Source organism: Spea bombifrons, chromosome 5 (genome assembly GCF_027358695.1).
Source record: "Spea bombifrons isolate aSpeBom1 chromosome 5, aSpeBom1.2.pri, whole genome shotgun sequence".
NCBI classification, from domain to species: domain Eukaryota; kingdom Metazoa; phylum Chordata; class Amphibia; order Anura; family Pelobatidae; genus Spea; species Spea bombifrons.
In genome coordinates this window covers 56,235,206-56,255,343 of record NC_071091.1, presented here as the reverse complement: position 1 = coordinate 56,255,343, position 20,138 = coordinate 56,235,206, and the positions used below count along the sequence as shown (strand labels likewise).

The 20,138-nt window shown below is 38.3% G+C and overlaps 1 protein-coding gene across 1 annotated transcript in view; it reads right to left on the bottom strand.

Annotated features, from left to right (window-relative positions):
- CDH18 (cadherin 18) overlaps positions 1-20,138 on the bottom strand; it is a 234,589-nt gene that overhangs the window by 146,905 nt on the left and 67,546 nt on the right. The window contains exon 4 of the mRNA XM_053468337.1: positions 7,107-7,594. Within this exon, the coding sequence (XP_053324312.1) occupies positions 7,107-7,334 (228 nt within the window). The 5' untranslated portion in view covers positions 7,335-7,594. The remainder of the gene's footprint in view (positions 1-7,106; positions 7,595-20,138) is intronic.

The window sequence follows — 20,138 nt, the reverse complement described above, 5'->3', positions numbered from 1 at the left end:
TTACAAAAAACCTAAGGGGAGAAACCACATTCACTTAGTGCTATATCTGAAATCACAAAATGTAATGGAGCATAAAGGACAATTGGAGCTACAGTAGTAAGTAATGTCCTGAGGCACTCGGAAAAAGATATATTACCAACATTACTATTATGGATAGAAGTTATAGATTTTTGGTCAAGACATAATAAGAAATTACAAATATAGGAACATATTTACTATCTATTAAACGATCGGTTCCTCTAGAATTAGAAGGTTTAGTTTGGCAAAAATTGACATCTGAATAATATATATATCTTTTTTAAGCTGAACTGCCTTTGTTGACACACGTATAACTGCAAGAACAATGAGCTCAAGACACTAGCAAGCATTTTTATAACCTCAAACGCTATAGGTACCCCTAACAGTAACCAACACCAATGCCAGACCCTGTACTTGAATTTCACTAATTACTTAAGTACATTTCTTTCTAAAATGTTAATACATTCATCATCAGACATGTTTGTCGCCACCATGCTAGATATATATTAATTAATTAATATTACAGGTTGATTACTGACTAAATAAATACTGTTCTTCCGGCAAGTGTGAGTTTGAGCTACAGTCTGTCTTCTTTAAATATCATCCCAAATTAAAGTGAGGGCTGGCAGGAGGACAATTGTCCCCTGGGCCACATTCTTAGGCTGTGCGCCACCAGATTACAGACTGTCCTAAATCACACTTTTAACCTAAATATAGAGCTTTCCAAGTGTTGATTTTAGCCTGTAGATTAAAAGTAACCCAGCCACAGCAGGATGAATATTGGAAGGGTTAATATCCACCAATAGCAAATACTGATAAGGCTTGATAGGCAGACTTCTCAGAAGCTAGTTTTGAGCGTTTATACATTTGGGGACTTTAATTTAAAATTATGATAATGCACAATGCAGTTGCAAACAATAAGCAACAGAAAAAGATGCCCCTTTGCCCAGTTATCCAGGAATCTGCTCTGTAAGCCTAATTGTCCTCCTTTTATATAATCAATAATTGACCTGGCAATTCTGTGTTACTAGTCTATATTTGTCAAACATTGCCAAAATATTTGTCAATTACTCAGTTCACCATACTGACTTATTCAAGGCAGCTCTTCACCGAGGACTGGACTAGACAGTAATCATTGTCACTTATGTTGATGTATGTACTTTTATATTTTTTGAAATGCATTTTATATAACTAAGCTTTATTGTAGCTTTCTCTGCTTTGCTGTATATACCTTGGGGAATTGATGAACAGAGAAAACCAAGCCGTCTGATCAGGGCCGGCCGAAGACTTAACGCCGCCTGGGGCGAAGTTTAAAACGCCGCCCCCCCCCGGCCGACGCCGGGGGGCGGGCGTTCGAAGTTTAAAACGCCGCCCCCCCCCCCCCCGCCGACGCCCCCCCCGGTACTTACCTTTAAACAGTCCTGCGACGAGTCTCCCTGCTCTGCCACGGTGCCGGCTTGTAATGCTGAGCGCCGGAAATTGACGTCACTTCCGGCGCTCTGCATTACAAGCCGGCACCGGGACCGAACAGGGAGACTCGCCGCAGAGGAGAGAGAGAGAGGGGCGCCGAGCGGGTAAGCGAAAACCACTCGGTGCCCCCCTCTCTCTCCTCCGCTTAAAAAAAAAAAAAAAAAAAAAAAGCGCTTGGGGCGGCAAAGTGCCGCCCCTTCTAAAGTGCCGCCTGGGGCAATTGCCCCAGTCTGCCCCATTATAGGGCCGGCCCTGCGTCTGATAACTGTTTATCTGGTGAAGACACAATATCCAGAACAGTGGAGTGCTCTGTAAAAAGTGAGTGGCCACTTGGGAATTGGCTATTTTAACCCTATTTTTACACATATTATACTATGTTTCTATTTGCTCTTTTCTTTTATATATGCTGAATGCATCAACTCTCTGTATCATCTTGGAATGACATAAGGTACTCTAGTTTATTTTGTACGGTTACCGCGCACCTCCCCGCTTTTATATTGTCCTTTTAAGTATATCTGTCACATTCCTAAAAGCTTGCTTTACTAAGGGCATCCATTTGACCTGATTTGCATGATTAATCCTGCTCATTAATTTATTTATTACACCCATGACATGGAAGTTAATATATCCTGTCAGTGTCAGAAGGAGGGGTGAAGAGAATGGAGGTGAGCTCGGGACAGGTGAATGAATAATAAAGCAAAAGGAACACAAAGGCAAAGGTGGGGCCTTGCCAAGGCAAATGAATAACTTACCGGTAATTTTATTCTTTACACTATTCATAACAGCCTTATTTGCTAAATGCAAAGTGAGAATGAAAGTCAAAGCTTGCACTGTTAAAATAAATACCTTTTTAGTATGAGTAGCACATACAACCATCAACCTTGCCCCAGCATTTTCAAACAAATGGTCCTCATAGTATTAAAGTAAAAAATGCTTCTTAATTTAGTGCCCTAGCTTTACACAACACGTCCCTATCTAGCAGTCCAAGCCTCATTAGAGTAAATGCTTGTATTAACCACTTTTTAATCAACCATTATTGAATTTGCTGATAAAATGGCACATGGGAGACCATCAAACAAAATCTATTTGCTGCGATGTAACATCAGGAGGTCTTACTAAGAATGGCAGTATTCTGTTTCCACAGCAACAGGAGGCACTTAAGTATCCTTTGATCCAGCATTTTTCTGTCATAGGAAAAGTTTCTTATTATTTTTAATATGATGTCAGATGTGGGTTTTTTTTTTATTCTGTATCCATGATGAAGTGATCGGATTGTGAGGCATTGTATGTGAAATAGTGATATAAAAAAAATGTCAAAAAATAAAAGATTTGTTACAAAAAATCTTCAGAGAATGGGTGGTATTTCCAGTGAAATTTACTATGGTTGCTTATTTTTTCTTTAGTTTATCATTTTAATTTGCAAGCGTAACTTCACCAAGATAAGGCGTGTTCTTTAACGTGTATACAGAGAGAAAGATAGTTCTGCAACACTTGCATCATTTGAACATCAAAGATCTACAGTTTAACAATGGAGTATGATAAAAAAAAATGAAGTTTTGATTTAGGGAATTGTGTAGTTTATTAAATTAAGTAGTTTGTACATTTATCTAGATTTAAAAAACACAGAGCTCAGTTTTATAACATTGATGCTATATTTCTGAAGTTGATTCTCTGTAAATGAATGAACAGACAAGATATTTAAAATGTCTGTGCGTGTGCATGTAAATTATCGCTTACATTGCTACCGCTTAATACTAAACACTTGTACTAATAATATATGAATACAGAATAGATATAGAGTTTATATTCTGTTTTATGCACTCAATACCAATGTATGAGTTGTGATATCACTTGCTGTTCCTTTGTGCAACAAGAATCCACAGATGAGATTAGTAACAAAAATATATGTGCCGTAGATACAATTCCTTTCATTATTTATGTAGTTTAGAAAAAGGGTAGAATACTAGCCGACATGCTTGGTTTGATCAAGTAATTCATAAATATAGCCTATTATGGGAGTTCTTCAGAGATTTAAATGTCCCAGATGTAGCAACAGATGCTTACAAATTGACTCTGTGGTTGTCTATATTTTAGAGAACTGGCTTTGTCTCATATTGATTTTACAAAACGGAACGTATAATCTACTCACTACAGGTCACATGTATGCATTCCATCACACCTGCATCAAATTGTACTGCTCACAAAATTATTTAGTATATGAATGAATCACTGAGCAATCAAGAGGTCAGCAAAAAACACTGAATGAATTACCACGATTCCAAACACTGGCTACAGACGTCCAGAACATTTTTTATGCAACACTAGGAGAATATCTTTGTTAGAAAAACTAGATGAGTGCCTAGATGTTGGGCCGGACCTGAGCCAGAATGCCTCTATCACAACCAACCAACAGGCCAAACTGTTAGAGACAATTCTTGGGTTACCTAACATTGATCCATTCTAGTAGATCTACTGTACATCTGTTGATAAGAAATTAGTTCTTAGATGCCAATGCAAAACAAAGATGAGGGCTGTATCATCTACATTGCAATGACACCTTAGGCCATGCTATGGTTATCCCCCAACTGTAACACAGAAATGGAAACATGACAGACACCTGAGGAACTCTGTAGGTTAATGGATGCTTCTGAACCAATGTGGCTCTGGGGCTCTTGGTAAGTATCTTCAGTTTCCAGGCAGGGAGATGGCTTTTGTGTCTGCCCATGCGACACCTACATCTCCACCCACAACAGCACCTTTAAGTCTGACTAGAGTTAGCCCCAACCCTACATATAGTTTGCTCCTACCTCCGGATGCAGCTGCACCCCCAGGAGAAGGGAAGCTCCCGATAACCAACCTCAGGAAGTTCTATGATATGTTAATGCAGTGCAAAATAACATATAGCTAATGACAATGTCTGCAAGGAAAAATGTAAATATGTTAGAAATGTGCCAACCAGATCACATAGAGCAAAGGGGTGTAGATGGTGATCAGGGTTCTTCACACATCGAGTCACACCCTTTGTGCTTACCTTCTGTTAGATGAAATGTATTTACTCATACTAAAGCAGGTCTTTTTGAATCTCATATGACTTCAGTTGATAAGTGGAAAAAAATGTGTAGCTATTCACATCAACGCGTGAATAAACTTTAATTAGGTTATTTGGCCTTAGATAGATAATGCAAAGTAATGACTGCCCAGCTTAATTCAGGCAAACCACAAAGCTACTATTTGCACAGCTTGCTTAATACATCTCAAGAGCCTTATCATCATTTATTGGGGCTGTAGAACTGCACCTTTTTTTCTTAAAGTTGTTTCGGAAGAAACAGGGGTGAACCAAAATTTAATGTACATTTACAGGTTTATTCTCAACACCAGACAGAACAATGCTCAGCACACTTTCGCAAGAAAACAAACATAACACAAATACAGCTTATTTTGTTAACCGTGCTGCACATGTTTCAAACAGTACCTTCTGTCTATATATACGTCTTTCAAATTATTATTGAAGACTCTGGTTGTCTAAGCAAATCCCTACCCATCTAGGATCTATAATATCTATCTTTAAGGAAACATCGGCATTGTTGCTCTGACTGTATGCATTCCCGTTACCTGGCCTCTTTTTATTAGAACTTGATTTTTCTTTATGTATTTTCCTGGTATGTAAACACTGAGAGGTCCAAGGATTTGTTATGTTTAGCTAAGTAGCTTGGTAGCTAAAAAGCTGGATTTATGGAATAAACCCATTAATGAAGCTGATTTAAACTGTTGACAGCATGCCCCTAAACTGTCTCTCTTGTGGTACACCCCCACCGAATGAAACATAATCGGCAAAAATAAGCATTTAGCCCATCTAGTCCTCTCTTTCTTTTCCATTCTCACTCGCTTCTCCTCCATACAGTAGTTTCCATCTATTCAAGGGACTTAGAAATGTTGTTGAATATTTATATGTATCGCAGTACAATTATAAAACCATTTTAATTCATTTTAGAAATCTAGAAAATGTGTTTATGAATTTGAAGCTTGGGAAATTTTAGAACTGCTATCCAGAGTCTTTCTGAAGGCCTACTTTAAGCATGGCATCATCTCATATTGTTACAAGCATGAGTGAACTGTAATTCATAATCAAATCACAGTGCAACTTTCTTCAATGTTAACAGGTAAGCCGTAGGAATCAAGAAGATTATTTGTGTATCAGAAATCCTTGAGAATATAGGAGTAACATGCTTCATAAATCCGTAAAGAAGTCATAAGCCCCTAGCAGGAAGACAAGCTACACGACGGAGGGTCATTTGGTCTCATGCATAGTAACAGAACGTTCCAGGGATGAAAGATTCTGGCAGTGGTCAGAAGCAAAGAAAATAATTATTTTAAAATGCCAAATATAACTAAAGAGAAACCAGAGAGGTAAACGTATATTGTGAAAAACAGAAAAGCACACGGAAATATCAAGTAATTAAAAAGTGAGATATAGTAGAAATTACTGAAATTCTAACATATCATCGCCATCACAAAGAAAACTGCCCATCCACAACTATCATCACTATTTATCATTATAATGCCAACGTGTTATTTGAGAAGTAAGAAACTATAACGGTAAAGCAACTGAGCTAACCTTCATAATCATAGCATAAGATAATGAATTATGCATTAAAAAGTAAAAGAAAAACCTGCTTAAATCAATGGCTTCAATATATCTGATGGCAAGTAACATAATATGTAATGTATACAGTTAAAGTATACAATAAAATACAGTATATATATAGTATATATTTGACTGACATTTAATTGTATTTGTATCAATGTTTTCTAAGTTCTTTAATTAATGTATGTGTCTCAAGACGTAATTTGGAAGATAAAAAAATCATTGTTATATCCTGTTCCATACTGTAATTATGCTATTTTTCCAGTGTAATATAATAACAATGACAATTAATCTGAACAAGTTATTCTTAATACTAGAAATATATTATTTTTTTCATACTGGTATTAACATTGAAGTGAAAATGATGCACAAGGATCAATCAACTAAATAAGAATGATTATGGCAAAAGTGGTTAGGATAAAAAAAAAATATATAGACATGTCATGTGTCTGAGAATTAATAGGTCATGAAGGTGCACTAGCAATGCAAATTTTAGTTTAATAAAATGTAGCCTAATTTAAGAATATGTGATCATTCATAAGGAAAACTGAAGCTACACAACTAATCCCCATCTCTGGTCATTGTGAGTGCTGTTGGCTGTTGTCAAAATCTACAAAAACAAATCCAGGCATGCTGGCACCTAATTATTATTAAACCAGCTTTCCATCACTCAGACACAATTTGTGATGTCACAGGAGCCCTCAAAACCTGTCAACCCCACCAATAAATAAAAAAAAAACATATATAAAATATGTACATATATATATATATATATATATATATATATATATATATATATATATATATATACATAAAGTAAACCAGTTAAATGTTTATGTTTAATCTGAACAGAATTCAAACCCTTCTTAACTGTTGTCTTGTCTAATATGGTATTATGGAGAGAGAGAGAAAAACAAATATATCAGATAAAAATAAGTACAAGATTAATACTGGCACATAATTACTAAATTACCTTTCCTACATATTGAGGGTCCGGTCCTATGTGTTCTTCTAAAACAAAGAACTGATTCCATACCCATCCACGTTTTGGGCGGTGATGCACTTCTGTTTCCCCTTCTATCTGTTTGGTTTGGTTTCTGGTCACCTTGACGGAGGTGTGATGTGTTGCTCCATAACACCTCTGCACAAAACAGAGACACACTAGGACTGGGCAGATACCTGATGTGCTCGTAATTTTCATTGTAGGATATCTTTCCAGTTCAAAGTCTTTGTGTTTTTAATCTTGTGCTTTTGTAATCCAGCGGTGGCGCCCAGGCTGGAGGTAAAGCTAAATCCTCCTTGGGAAAACAGTCCAATAAGGTCTTCTAAAAGCATCCATTGCTCTTAATGATTTTTTTTTTATGACCAATTTCTATATTTACATCCTGAAAGAATTGTGTGCTTGAACTTTGTCTTCAAAAGAATACGTAGACTGTTGTCCAGAAAAGAAACATCTTATATCTAATGAAAGAAAAGGAATACACTGATCACAAACAAAATATCACCATTAATTACAAATTCAAATTTATCAATTAACCTTTTTTCATTAGTTATTCATTAAGTCTTAGACATAAGGTATATACGACTGTTATCCTTTTAAACTCTTTGTGATCAGTCTATGTTTCACTGACTGTCAAGGACCCCCAAGTTTCTAGGTGGGGACACCCTATGGGTGGTGGGATGGGGGTAATCAAATTAGACCTGTATCCCTTGTACTGCCCCCTCAGCCTGTAGCTTTAGGCAGCAATTTTGAAAAATGGAATCTTGACACAAGATGTTCCTACATATAAAATAAAACAGAAAAATGATTAATATTTAGTATGTGGCTGTAAGAAATAGGTGACAGGAAATGATGGAATTTAATTTATAAAAAAACAAAACAGAATATTATTCAATTTTCAACTAGTACAAAATATATTTTAAAAACAATTCACATTGTTGCATCATGGGCCTCATCTAACTGTCCTTCCCTATTCTCGGCTGACCAAATTTTAAAGCACAAACAATATGATATAAAACAATAAGTAATTTCATAGTACAATAAAACAATAAGTAATTTCATAGTACCATGCAGGCAAGTGTATAAAGCATATATTTGGATCATGTTCTGCCCAACTCAACCCCAATTAAATAGGACAATGCCAATTTGGTCCAAAAGTATTTGGACACCCCTCCTAATTATTTAGTTTTAAGGAGGAAATATATAGAATGGACTGGAAACAGAATTAACTGGGGATGTAGCTTATTTTAGGAATGTTCCATAAAACACTAAATAATAAATTAAAAATAAATCATATAAAATAAACAAGTAATGAGGCAGCCGTTTTGGTAGAGGGAATCCTCAGTAAATAGCAGTACTCATAGAAGCAACAATACAGGAGGCACACTATAAAGGCTATATAAATGTGTAGTAAAAGCACATAAACAGTTACAAACAATCAGAAACATATAATCAAATGTACATTATGATAATGATAGTACACTCACTGATGGTATGATAATTAAATCCACCTATGTGGGAGGTTAAAGAGACAAATGAAAGGTCAAAATAACAGCTGCGATTAACAACAGTGGGTTCCTTGTGCCCTGGCACAAACCAGCAATAGATGTAAATATTGGAGGAACCAGACTCAAAGATACATTTTGGTGAAAACCTCCAAGATGTTAAGGTACCGTTTGGACACTCTGGATGCGCACCACCCCAATATAGATGCTCCAAAAGTAGAAGTAGAAATCAATGCGTGATTGTTAGCTCACTTGAGCAGGACCGTCCTCACCTGTTGTTTCTGTATGTCATCTTGTTATGTTATATGCTAATTGTTACTGATTGCTGTGGAATCTGATGGCGCTATATAAAACAATAAATAATAATAATAATATAGACAGCTGATTACATGCAGGACAACCTCCACAGGACAAACTTTACACAAGCACACCTGGCTAGTTTTGTTCAGAACTTGGTCTTTATAAAAGGCAGTATGCATATTTTGCAATTATGGGTAAGCTGAAGGGAAATTTTTCTGATTGCACTTTTAATGTCCTGCTGACTTATGAAGCAGCCCCCCTGTTCAGATTAAGTGTAAAGAAAATTTGCCTCCACTGACCAGCCAAAAAATACTTACTCCATATTGTGTGAAGATTTAACATGCATTTTTATGACTGCTGCAAAACAGTAATTTTTCACATAGGAGAAAATAATATTTTAGCTCTTAATTATTTTTGTGCCAGAGATTTAAGCAATTTATCCATGCCCTTTTGTAGCTTTAGCAATTTACACATAAAATTGCAAGGCACTTACAAAAGACATTTTTTAATTATGTGAGCTGCTCGCTATGTGAGCAAAGATAGCAGTTGCGGCAAAAAAAGAAGAATACAGTTTTGACAGTGATGCAGGTGAGTAATTGCCCATTGAACAACATCTCACCCACCTTTCTCAGTGTTAATTATATCTGAGGAAATGACAGTAGTAGGGCACCGAAATCACAAATGTAATATTCTGCAGAAACATAAAATGTTTCACGCAGAGAAAGAAATGAAGGACAGTCTCTGCCTTTGAGTTTTTCTGCAATCAGAACTCCAAGTATTATAATTGTGGAGGTGTTCAAGGGGTCGGGTAGCAAACTCATATTTACTTATATATGTCTTAAACAGAATCTTACAGAGGGATAAACTGCAGTGCATTATGAGAACTCAAAGAGGGAATGCTGCCTTAACAGTTTAACAACTAAATTAATGTATTTTAAACTATCTATAGCTTGTGCTATTCAGCTTTGGAAAATGTATTCTGAACTAATGAAAAGTTGAGATCTGCAGCAAAAAAATGGTTACAGAATCATTTATATATTTAATTCCCTGCGCTGTACTCCAATTCACCCTCTTACCCGTAAATGCATAGCTCCTCACCAAAGAGGGAATGCTTTGATCTAAGATGTATGATTAGATGCATGTCAGGACAGAAACATACCTCCCTACAATACAAGTTGTTGTTCGACAGCCCCAATTTTCTTAGGTAGCTGTCTCACTGTTCAGCTTTAACAAAAAAAAAAACTTCCTTCAAAATGTCAGAGCCAGAAGCACCGCCATGATAACCACATGTGAACTTCCGCCCGAATGACGAAGCTTCTGGTGACGTCCTCCCCCCTGATTGGAGAATCTAGTATAGGATGTCATTGGAGGCGCCGCCATTTTGGCAGACGTTCGCTTGATGGTTACGTCCACTGAGATACGGACAGAGACAGATGAAAGAAGAGATCATTTCAGAAAGGAGAGAGGAGAACAAGAAAATGGAGAAAAAGAAAATGTGAGACATGCAGAAAAAGTAGAGAAACATTCAGAGAACATGAGAGAAAGTGAACGAAAAAGAAAGTGTGAGAGAGTGAGTGTCTGAGAGTGTGAGAGAGTGAGTAAAAGTAAATGTGGCAGCCGAACAATGAATTTTGTTCCAGAATTTAAAATGGCCACAATTTTTGTCTGAAAGTAATTGACAGGAAATAGAATTTGCTGAAAACAAATGGCCCAAAAAGGAACAAAATAATTTGTCTTGATCCTTTTTGGCCCATTTGCGCATGTCTACTGTTCTGCAATGCTTTATAACAACCCTTCAATGATGAAAGGTAAAATGTAATGGTTATTATGTACTGAAGATGACCAGCTGAACGCTGTTTCTCTCTCCTACTAGCTATATAGTTACTAGAGTTGCCTAAAAGATGCACTAAAAGTAAACAATGTCAGCATACATTGGTCTCTTTCTTCCAATGTCTTCTTCAATACACACTGTTAAACAATCAAACAGCAGCACAAGGAACACAAGGAACCAGCATTCACTTTTTCAGCAATTTGAGCTACAGTAGCTCATCTGTTAAGTTTGACCACACAGGGCAGCCTTCACCCCCCCGCGTGCATCAATGAACCTTGGCCACCCATGACCCTGTCCCGGTCTGCATTTCCTTCCTTGAACCCTGTTGTCTAACCATCGCAAATTGGCCCTTGTCAAAAGTCACTCAGATCATTACGCTCCCCAGTTTCCTGCTGTGTATTTACTGTATATATATATATATATATATATATATATATATATATATATATATATATATATATATATATATATATGTATAATTATTCTGTAGTAACGTTGTGTTGCCCCAGGCCCCCTCCTGACCTTGATTTGTCCTGCTTATGGATTTAATCGCATAATAATTTGGATTTACAGAAACAAAATGTAGAGAGGACTTGCTCATGTAACCTTACAATGTAGAAGTAAGAGGGAGCTATATATTATGCAAGCGGTGAAAGTGCAAATGATTACACTGCAGGAAATCCACAGAGGTCCCAGCAGGGTCTCTGTAAATACTTTCAATTTGTTTGTTGTTTTAACAGATGTTTTGATATTAAGATTCATCTACGTGTAATTTATCTGTCAGCACAAATTGCTGGCTCCTTCCAACAGCCTATACGGTGTAGTGGCAGGGAACTCTTCCTGCAGTACAAACACATTAGCATAGGTCCCTAGTGCAATGACCTATTTCTTCCCTGTGGTGGTCTAGCACATGATCCTTAGGATATATTAGTATGTTCTACGTTTGTTAAGTGTTTAAATAAATCATAATTCTAGAAATACTGTAAATACAGACTGAAAAGGAGGCTGGGATTGTGGTAGATACCCAATAGCAGGAGTGACTTTAGCAAAGGTGAGACAATGGCATGTGGAAGGAGATGACTTAACATATTAATTGATAGGTTTTCCTGTAGAAGTCTTCAATATTTTGAAGTACTGAAAGGTAGGGCATAGTCTCATAAACTGGTGCAGAGACAGCCTTTGAGAAGTCTGGTATATGTGCATGAGAGGTAAAGATCAGAGCAGCAGACAAGCAATGAGTAGTTGTGTAGATGTAAGTAAGGAAACTGCTTTATACGTAAATATCAGTGTGTTATCTCGAATCCTAAAATCTCCCACCCCAGAAGAACCCCGAGCACCTCAAGCGAGGCACTCAAGGCTCAGTCCCACCCCACATATAATACAAACGGATCAAAAAAAGAAAAACACAACCCCGGGCCAGTGAAAATCTTTCACCATAGAAAGGCCAATGGCATCTAGAATCCCCAAATAGGAGACTGACCCTGTAGGTTTTGCCACACATACCAATTATGGAAAGTCTGGTGAGGGGAAGATCTGTGGAAGTATCTAAGATTGCAATGTAAGGGTCCCATTTATTAAGACAAATTCTGGTTTTACTTTCTTTGTGTAAGGATGCCTAAATCCAGTTCATACTGAAAATAAAATGTATTTTGGAGAGCATCATGGCCAATGCTGGGGGCTGAAGAGTTAACCATTGTGCCAGTATGGCTTTTTTGCCAACGACTGAGATCACCCACAATAACAATTTAGCTTTTGCCTTCAACTAATTACCTTTGTTATTCAGTATGAGAATACCGTATTTATTCGATTATAAGACGACCCCCCACAATTTGAATATTAAATTAGGAAAAAAGAAAAAGCCTGAGTATAAGACTACCCTATAGGAAAAAAGTTTTACTAGTACATATTCACATGTAAACTATTTTTTCATATGTAATAAAAACTATGATTGAGAAAAATCTGCCCACCAGTAATGCACATCTGACCCCAAACTTGCCTCTCGTGCTCCAGACTCCCTGGTGTCTAGTGGGGGCAGCCGGTAGACATCTGCACGATGCGCGTAGACAATCTCTGCTGCTGCCCAGCACTTCCGCTGAGGCATCTATGATGGATTGCCAGAAGGTCATGTCACGTGCAGATGTCCAACGGCTGCCAGAGAGGAGGATCCAGGTCCCGTGCAGCGCTGCAGGAGAGTTGGATCTTAGTCTTACAGTCAGACCTCTTTGAGGTTGAATTATAAGACAACCTTGAATATAACACAAGGGGTATTTTTCAGAGAATTTGCTATGAAAAAACTTGTCTTATATTTGAGCAAGTACGGTAAAACCCTATATATGCATACAGTAAATTGTAATCCCAAGTTCTTTTCTTTCAGGAATTGTACCAGAGGATTGGAGGAAGGCAGATGTGGTTCCTATTTTCAAAAAGGGTTCAAACTCTGTGCCCGGAAATTATAGACCTGTGAGCTTAACTTCTGTGGTTGGGAAAGTATTTGAAGGGCTGTTTAGGGATAATATTCAAGAATTCATTGGGAAGAATAGTATTATTAGCATAAATCAGCATTGTTTTATGAAACATTGGTCCTATCAAACTAATTTAATTGCATTCTATGAAGAAGTAAGTAAACGTGTAGATCAGGGTGTTGCAGTGGATGTAATCTACTTGAAAGTTATGTTTCTGTGTTTGCAGATGACACTAAACTAGGTAAGGTAATACAGGGCGAGCAGGATATTACAGTGCTACAGAGGGATATAGATAGACTGGGGGAATGGGCACACAAATGGCAGATGAAATTCAATGTAGATAAATGTAAAGTTATGCACTTCGGGGTACAGAACGCACAAGCAATCTACACCCTTAACGGTAGTGAATTAGGGGTAACGACAAATGAGAAGGATTTGGGAATTGTTATAGACAACAAACCAGGCAACAATGTGCAATGTCAGTCAGCAGTTGCTAAGGCCAGCAAGGTATTGTCGTGTATAAAAAGGGGCATCAAGTCGCGGGATAAAAATATAATTTTGCCTCTGTATAAATCAATGGTAAGGCCGCACCTTGAATATGCTGTGCAATGTTGGGCACCTATTCAAAAGAAGGATATCATAGCACTAGAAAGGGTGCAGAGGTGGGCTACAAAATTAATAAAAGGAATGGAGCAATATAGTTATGAAGAAAGGTTAACTAATTTAAATCTGTTTAGTTTGGAAAAACATCGCCTCAGAGGGGATATGATAACGTTATATAAATATGTTCGGGGCCAATACAAACCATTGTGTGGAAATCTGTTCATAAACAGGACTATGCATAGGACACGTGGTCTTGCGTTCAGACTGGCAGAAAGGAGATTTAGACTAAAGCAGAGGAAAGGGTTTTTTACAGTAAGGACAATAAGGATGTGGAATTCTCTGCCTGCAGAGGTAGTTTTATCAGAGTCTGTACAGACGTTTAAACTGCAACTGGATGGATACCTGGAAAAACATAATATTCGGGGATATAATCTTTAATTATGGGGAAACAGCTTATTGATCCAAGGAGAAATCTGACTGTCATTCTGGGGTCAAGAAGGAATTTTTTTCCCTGGTTAGTGCAAAATTGGAAAGAGCCAAACTGTGTGTGTGTGTGTGTGGGGGGGGGGTTTGCCTTCTTTTGGATCAACAGCAACAAATTAAAAGATATGGGAAAGGCTGAACTTGATGGACGCATGTCTTTTTTCAGCCTATATAACTATGTAACTATGTAAGTTTGTTGTGCAGTATCTGCCGACTGATCGCCAAAAACTAGTAACCTGGGTACATGACCAAAAAGCAGTGTAACATATTTGCATTCGGTATTGAACATTTTGGACACTTAGAATTAGGCAATATTTTATTTGATAACCCAATATAAACATTATATAGTATTTTCAAGTACCTTTCTTTGTAAGATCTGGAGACCAGGATTCTTGCAGCCTTATGGGCAGCCTTCACAATTTGCTCTATGTCAAGCTCTTGTAGATCAGCCCTCCAGTGATATATTAATCTTCCTCCCTACAAAGTGTATTATCCACTAATGACATGAAGTGTGAAAAATTGGCTTGTAAACCAAGACGCCTTCTAACTATCCTCCAAGAATTCCACGTGTGATACATTAAGGGATTAGAGTCCAATGCTATGCAGTAATTAGCTTCCAGATAATAGTCGGCCATTATTGAAGCCCCTCTTGCAATTCTGCTGTTGTAGGTTGAATAGTGACACTCTATGCTTCTTATTTTGGCAAATAAACTTCTGCAATTCAGCATTACGTCTTTTAACATCTTTCTTTCTGAGTAGGATGGGGAGTACGCTGAGAGGATAAAATAATTTGGGAAAACTAATCATTTTATACAAAAGACATGTGCCTGTGAAGGACAATGTGAATGAGGACCATTTGTAAAATCTCCCTCTATCTTCCTCAAAAGTGGTAATATTTTTAACTTGCATATTTTTTTGAGGGAAAATCAGTCCCAGGTATTTCAAGTATCGACGTGTTATCCACTGGAATGGAAAGGATGTTGTCCAACCTGATTTAGCTTGGGGATAAATGGGCAAAATTATGGTTTTTTGGTGGGTTAATTAGAAATCCTGAAGCACTCTGGAATGACTCTAACATATCTATTAGGTGGGGGTGGGATATGCAAAAGGTTTTGCTAAGCTTTTGCTAATGATCAATTAGCCCTGTTAACTTGATTGTTTCTGATAAAGGGCCTTTGCATGCCTTTGACAATATATTACATTAAAAATCAGCCGCTTCCAGCTACAATAGTCATTTACAACATTAACAGTGTCTACGCTGTATTTCTGATCCCTTTGATGTTATTTTAATAGACCAAAAATTTCTTTCAAATGGTAGTGTGTGTAAAGACTTGTTTTCCCACAGAAAAAGTGCATGGGAACATGGGTAGTTATATGCAGATCAGATTAACAGAGGTGTTTGTAGTTAAATGGATATACCAACCCAGATTCCCTTGCACGTATTTTATTATATATATATATATATATATATATATATATATATATATATATATATATATATATATACTTTAACAATCACTGAACAGCAATGTCAGCCTGAATCAAATTCCGGTTTCAGTCCAATTACCAAAGCTCCATTACAGCCATCACCGAGAAGCAGTAGGTGTTCCTTATTATTATTGCTCTAGGAAAACAGTGTAACATTTATACGCTTTGGCTAAAATTACAATGCATTTTTTTTTTAAATTGTCTTGTTTACAACATAGAAAACAATGACCTATTTCTATTGTTTAGTTAAAATTGGGCCACTTTGTTAGATTACCTGTGTCAACTATTTTAAAGCAGAAAAGAAAATATCTCTCTTTCTCTTCCGATTTATTATATTATGTGTGTTTCCCAATGTCCTATTTATTCCATTTAATATTTCCTATTATACTAAAAATACTATATACATATTTTAGTAGTTCCCCTATTATACTAGAAAAAACTGTAAGGATAATCATTTCCCTGCCAGCAAATTCACATAGGTTAACATAATATTATAAACAAAATGGTTTATACTGTGCATCATCACTCTTGACTCTGACTTTTTATTTAGCTCTTACATCCATCCAAAAAAAACAACTGTCTCATCTTAAAACTATTGGCCCCATTTATACCTTTTCAACACAAGATGCCACTAAGGCTCTTGTTCATGACCTCCTTATCCCGTCTTCAGCATTGTAACTTTGTCTTAGCTGGTCTTCCTCCTACCCGTCTAGCTACTTTAAAATCCATTATGAATGCTGCTGCTTCTTCACCCATCACTTTACTAACACCTCTCACCTCAGCCAGTCTCAATTTGCTGCCTGTGCGCTTCAGGCTTCATTTCAAAATCATCTTACTTTTAAAACTCTTCATAGAGGTTCCCTTACTTACATCTCCTCACTTATCTCCAAATATACTCTGCGCTCATACAATGATTTTCTTCTGTCCTCTGCTCTGATTTCTAGTTCTCAAGCATGATTGCTCAAGGGCTGAGATGGGGAGAAATGATGAGAAATAGGAGCGATAAGAATAGGAGAGATGAGGAGATAGAAGAAAGATAAGGACATGGGGGAGGGGTAATGAGAAAGTGCCTGTATGAGAGGGCAAGAGTGGGTGGCAGCATGGGCAAGTGTGAGACAGTATGTGAATGTATGTGTGCAAGGACAGTGTCATGTATACGTGTGTATTTTGGCAGTCTATCCATACTATTTTGGGCCTAAAAAGAACAAACTAATTCACTCTAGCACATGTTTGACCCGGGGGAACTATTATGTAGTATTGTTTTAAATAAGAAAAAGAAAGAGTTCTTTCTTTATGAGCATAATTAACTAATCTGCAGTATGTTAGATAGTCTTTCCCATTACTGATTACCTAAAACGCTGAGATAATCTTTAGCACATAATTAAAAAATTATTGTGGAATATAGTTGTCATTGTCAATAGTTGTCAAGTAGTTATTTTTACTATCAATTTCCTCACGGCCATATATCATGTAACAAGTTATATAAATATATATATATATATATATATATATATATATTATCAGTACTCCATCTTTTGGTGACTCCTATCAAATGTCAAAGATACAAACCAATGGAAATATCATAAACATCCAAAAAAAAAACAGAAGGGAGGGGAAAAAGAGAGATATAAATAAAATACCAATTAGAATTCTGCATACAAAATGCAGCTCTTGTAAATACTGTATCTTAATGAGCATAAAAAACACTAATGAAGAGGAAAACTTTAAAACAGCGGGACAATTATTTGTGAGATGTTGATATAACTTCTGTCATCCACAACGACTTATATTAAATATAAATAAATATAAATAAAATAAGTTTTGTGACTACATATATAGGTTGTATTTTGCTCTTGATAGTTGGTTGTATGTAACATTTCAATTTACCTACTTCTTTATGCATTAAAATGGCTAATCATAGTGGGTGTCTCCTGGGAATGGGTTACTAGAGCAAGATCCTCTTATTCCTTTTGTAATTGTACCCACATACCCTGTCACTCCTTATACCCTTCATTTAGCTTTGCTCTCTGTAATGCACTTTATTTGTTTATAACAAATTAACAGCCTTACGCGGTCACCTCTAGTTCACTGAACATTCTTGCTTTGACTGAAGCACAGCCTCCACCTCACTCACACTCACAGACTTGATGAAGGAAGAGTGGCTGTGTTGGCTTCCTAATCTCCTCTACCTGCAATGTTCAACCTATTCCTTCTGTTCCATCACTCTCTATCACTCCTCATTTTAGGTCCTTGCTGTCCAGTTATTTAATCCCATCTCCTTATATATTGATTTATATACTGTCCCTCTGGCCCTACTAACATTTTTCTTGACAACGTCTCCTCACCTAACCAGAGACCTTAGTTCTTTCTTTTTTTTTTGTCAAGTCTCCGTTTAATAAAAAATTCAGGTAAACAACAATGTGTTACATCCGAGAACATACCATAAGGCACACGTAAAGTACAGAGGCACAATGTACTGCGAAATAAAGCACAATAAAACAATGGTCACAGGCAAACGACATATCAGTTTACAAGGCAATAACCATGCATAGTAGAGATCATCATGATACATAACAGGAGGGAAAAGTACACAGAAGTACAGAGTGCAGAGCAGTGGTGCCCAATAATCAAGGTATATAATAGGAGAGCGGTGTCACACAAAGACACCCTCAACACAATGCGTATGGCAAAAAGGTACGTATGGAGACACACGGAGATGTCAGTACGGAGAGAGCAAATAAAAACAAACAAAACGAAAACCATGGCGCGTGTCACTACTACCACAGAGCACCTAAGTGCCGAAGAAGCAATCGAGGGGCACACAGAAAGGGGACCACCCAGAGCAGGGAAGGATGCACCGCTCCAGCGGACCCAGGGGCGGCACACCCACACGACCAAAAGGGGTCCTCAGGTGGACTGTAAAAGAGCAGGGAAGCGCGGGGAAGAAGTGAGCTCCTTCCACCAGAACCAGTGCCTGAGGTACAAATATTCCTTGCCCCTGGAGGCCCACACCAACTCCTCCATGTGGGCAATAAAGTTCATCCTACTGACCCAAGCCTGGATCGGCGGAGTGTCACGGCTCCGCCAGAAACGGGGGATGACAGCTTTGGCCGCACTTAATATATGATACGTCACTGAGTGCCTATAAACAGCGACCGGGAGCGAGGTATGGTGCAAGAGAGCCGCCTCAGGGGACAGCACATAGTGAGGATCATTAACTTCCCGAATCATCCCTTCCACTAGCTTCCAAAAGGGGGCAACCAAGGGGTAGGACCACCAGATATGTAAAATAGTGCCAGGACCCGTCTCACACCTCCAACAACGATCCGGGACATCCGGGAGGAATTGATGTAAAGCATGCGGGGTGCGATACCACCGAATCAATAACTTGTAGGAGGTTTCCTGGATTCTACTTGAGATAGCGCCCTTATGAACCAACTGGATAATCTTACCCCATACCTCATCCCCAGATAGAGCCGGGAGATCTCGTTCCCAAAGGGCCAGGAAATACGGCTTAGAGGAGCACTCGAGAGTAAGGAGAATGGAGTTCAGCGTGGAAACCAGGTGGGGTGGCTCAGACTTAGAGGCGCACAGGCGTTCAAAATCCGTCAGAGGTCTGCGGTAACCCGCCAGGCATGGTACAGAAGTGATAAAGTGGCGCATTTGGGCATAGAAAAAGGTATCCTGCGGGCGCGGCCGAGACGCCCCTAACAGAGTCTGCAGCGGTTTGACCGAGTCCAAATCAGAAATATGATGGAAACGCAAAATACCGGAAACTAAAGGAGAAAACGGCCTAGCCCTGCCTGTTCTATAGCCAGGGGAAAAGGCAGGATTGTCAGAAATGGGGAGGAGAGGGCTAGTGGAGGACGTCAAAAGACCCTTGGTCATGTATTTCCGGAGTACACGCATAGTCGGGGAAATGGTGCAATGCTTAAGGCGGGCGGGGGGCCGGTCAGGAGTCGGCAACCACGGATAAGCGTGTATGGGGTGCGGGAGTGCGTCCTCCTCCAGTGCCACCCACTGCTTAGGAGCCCTAATAGACCACTCAACCACCCGACGCAAATGAGCCGCATGGTAATACAGCTCCAAGTGCGGGACACCCAGGCCTCCCTGTAGTTTAGGACGAATCAGATGGGAAAAAGCGAGGCGATGGTGTCCGGACGACCAAATGTACTTAAAAAAAACTCTGTGGCATTGCTTAAAATAAGCCCTAGGGATAAAAATCGGTAGGGCATGAAAGAGGTACAGGAACCGTGGCAAGATGTTCATCTTAACGACGGCAACCCTCCCAAACCACGAAACATGCGGGAAGGCCCACCTACCCAGGTCCTGA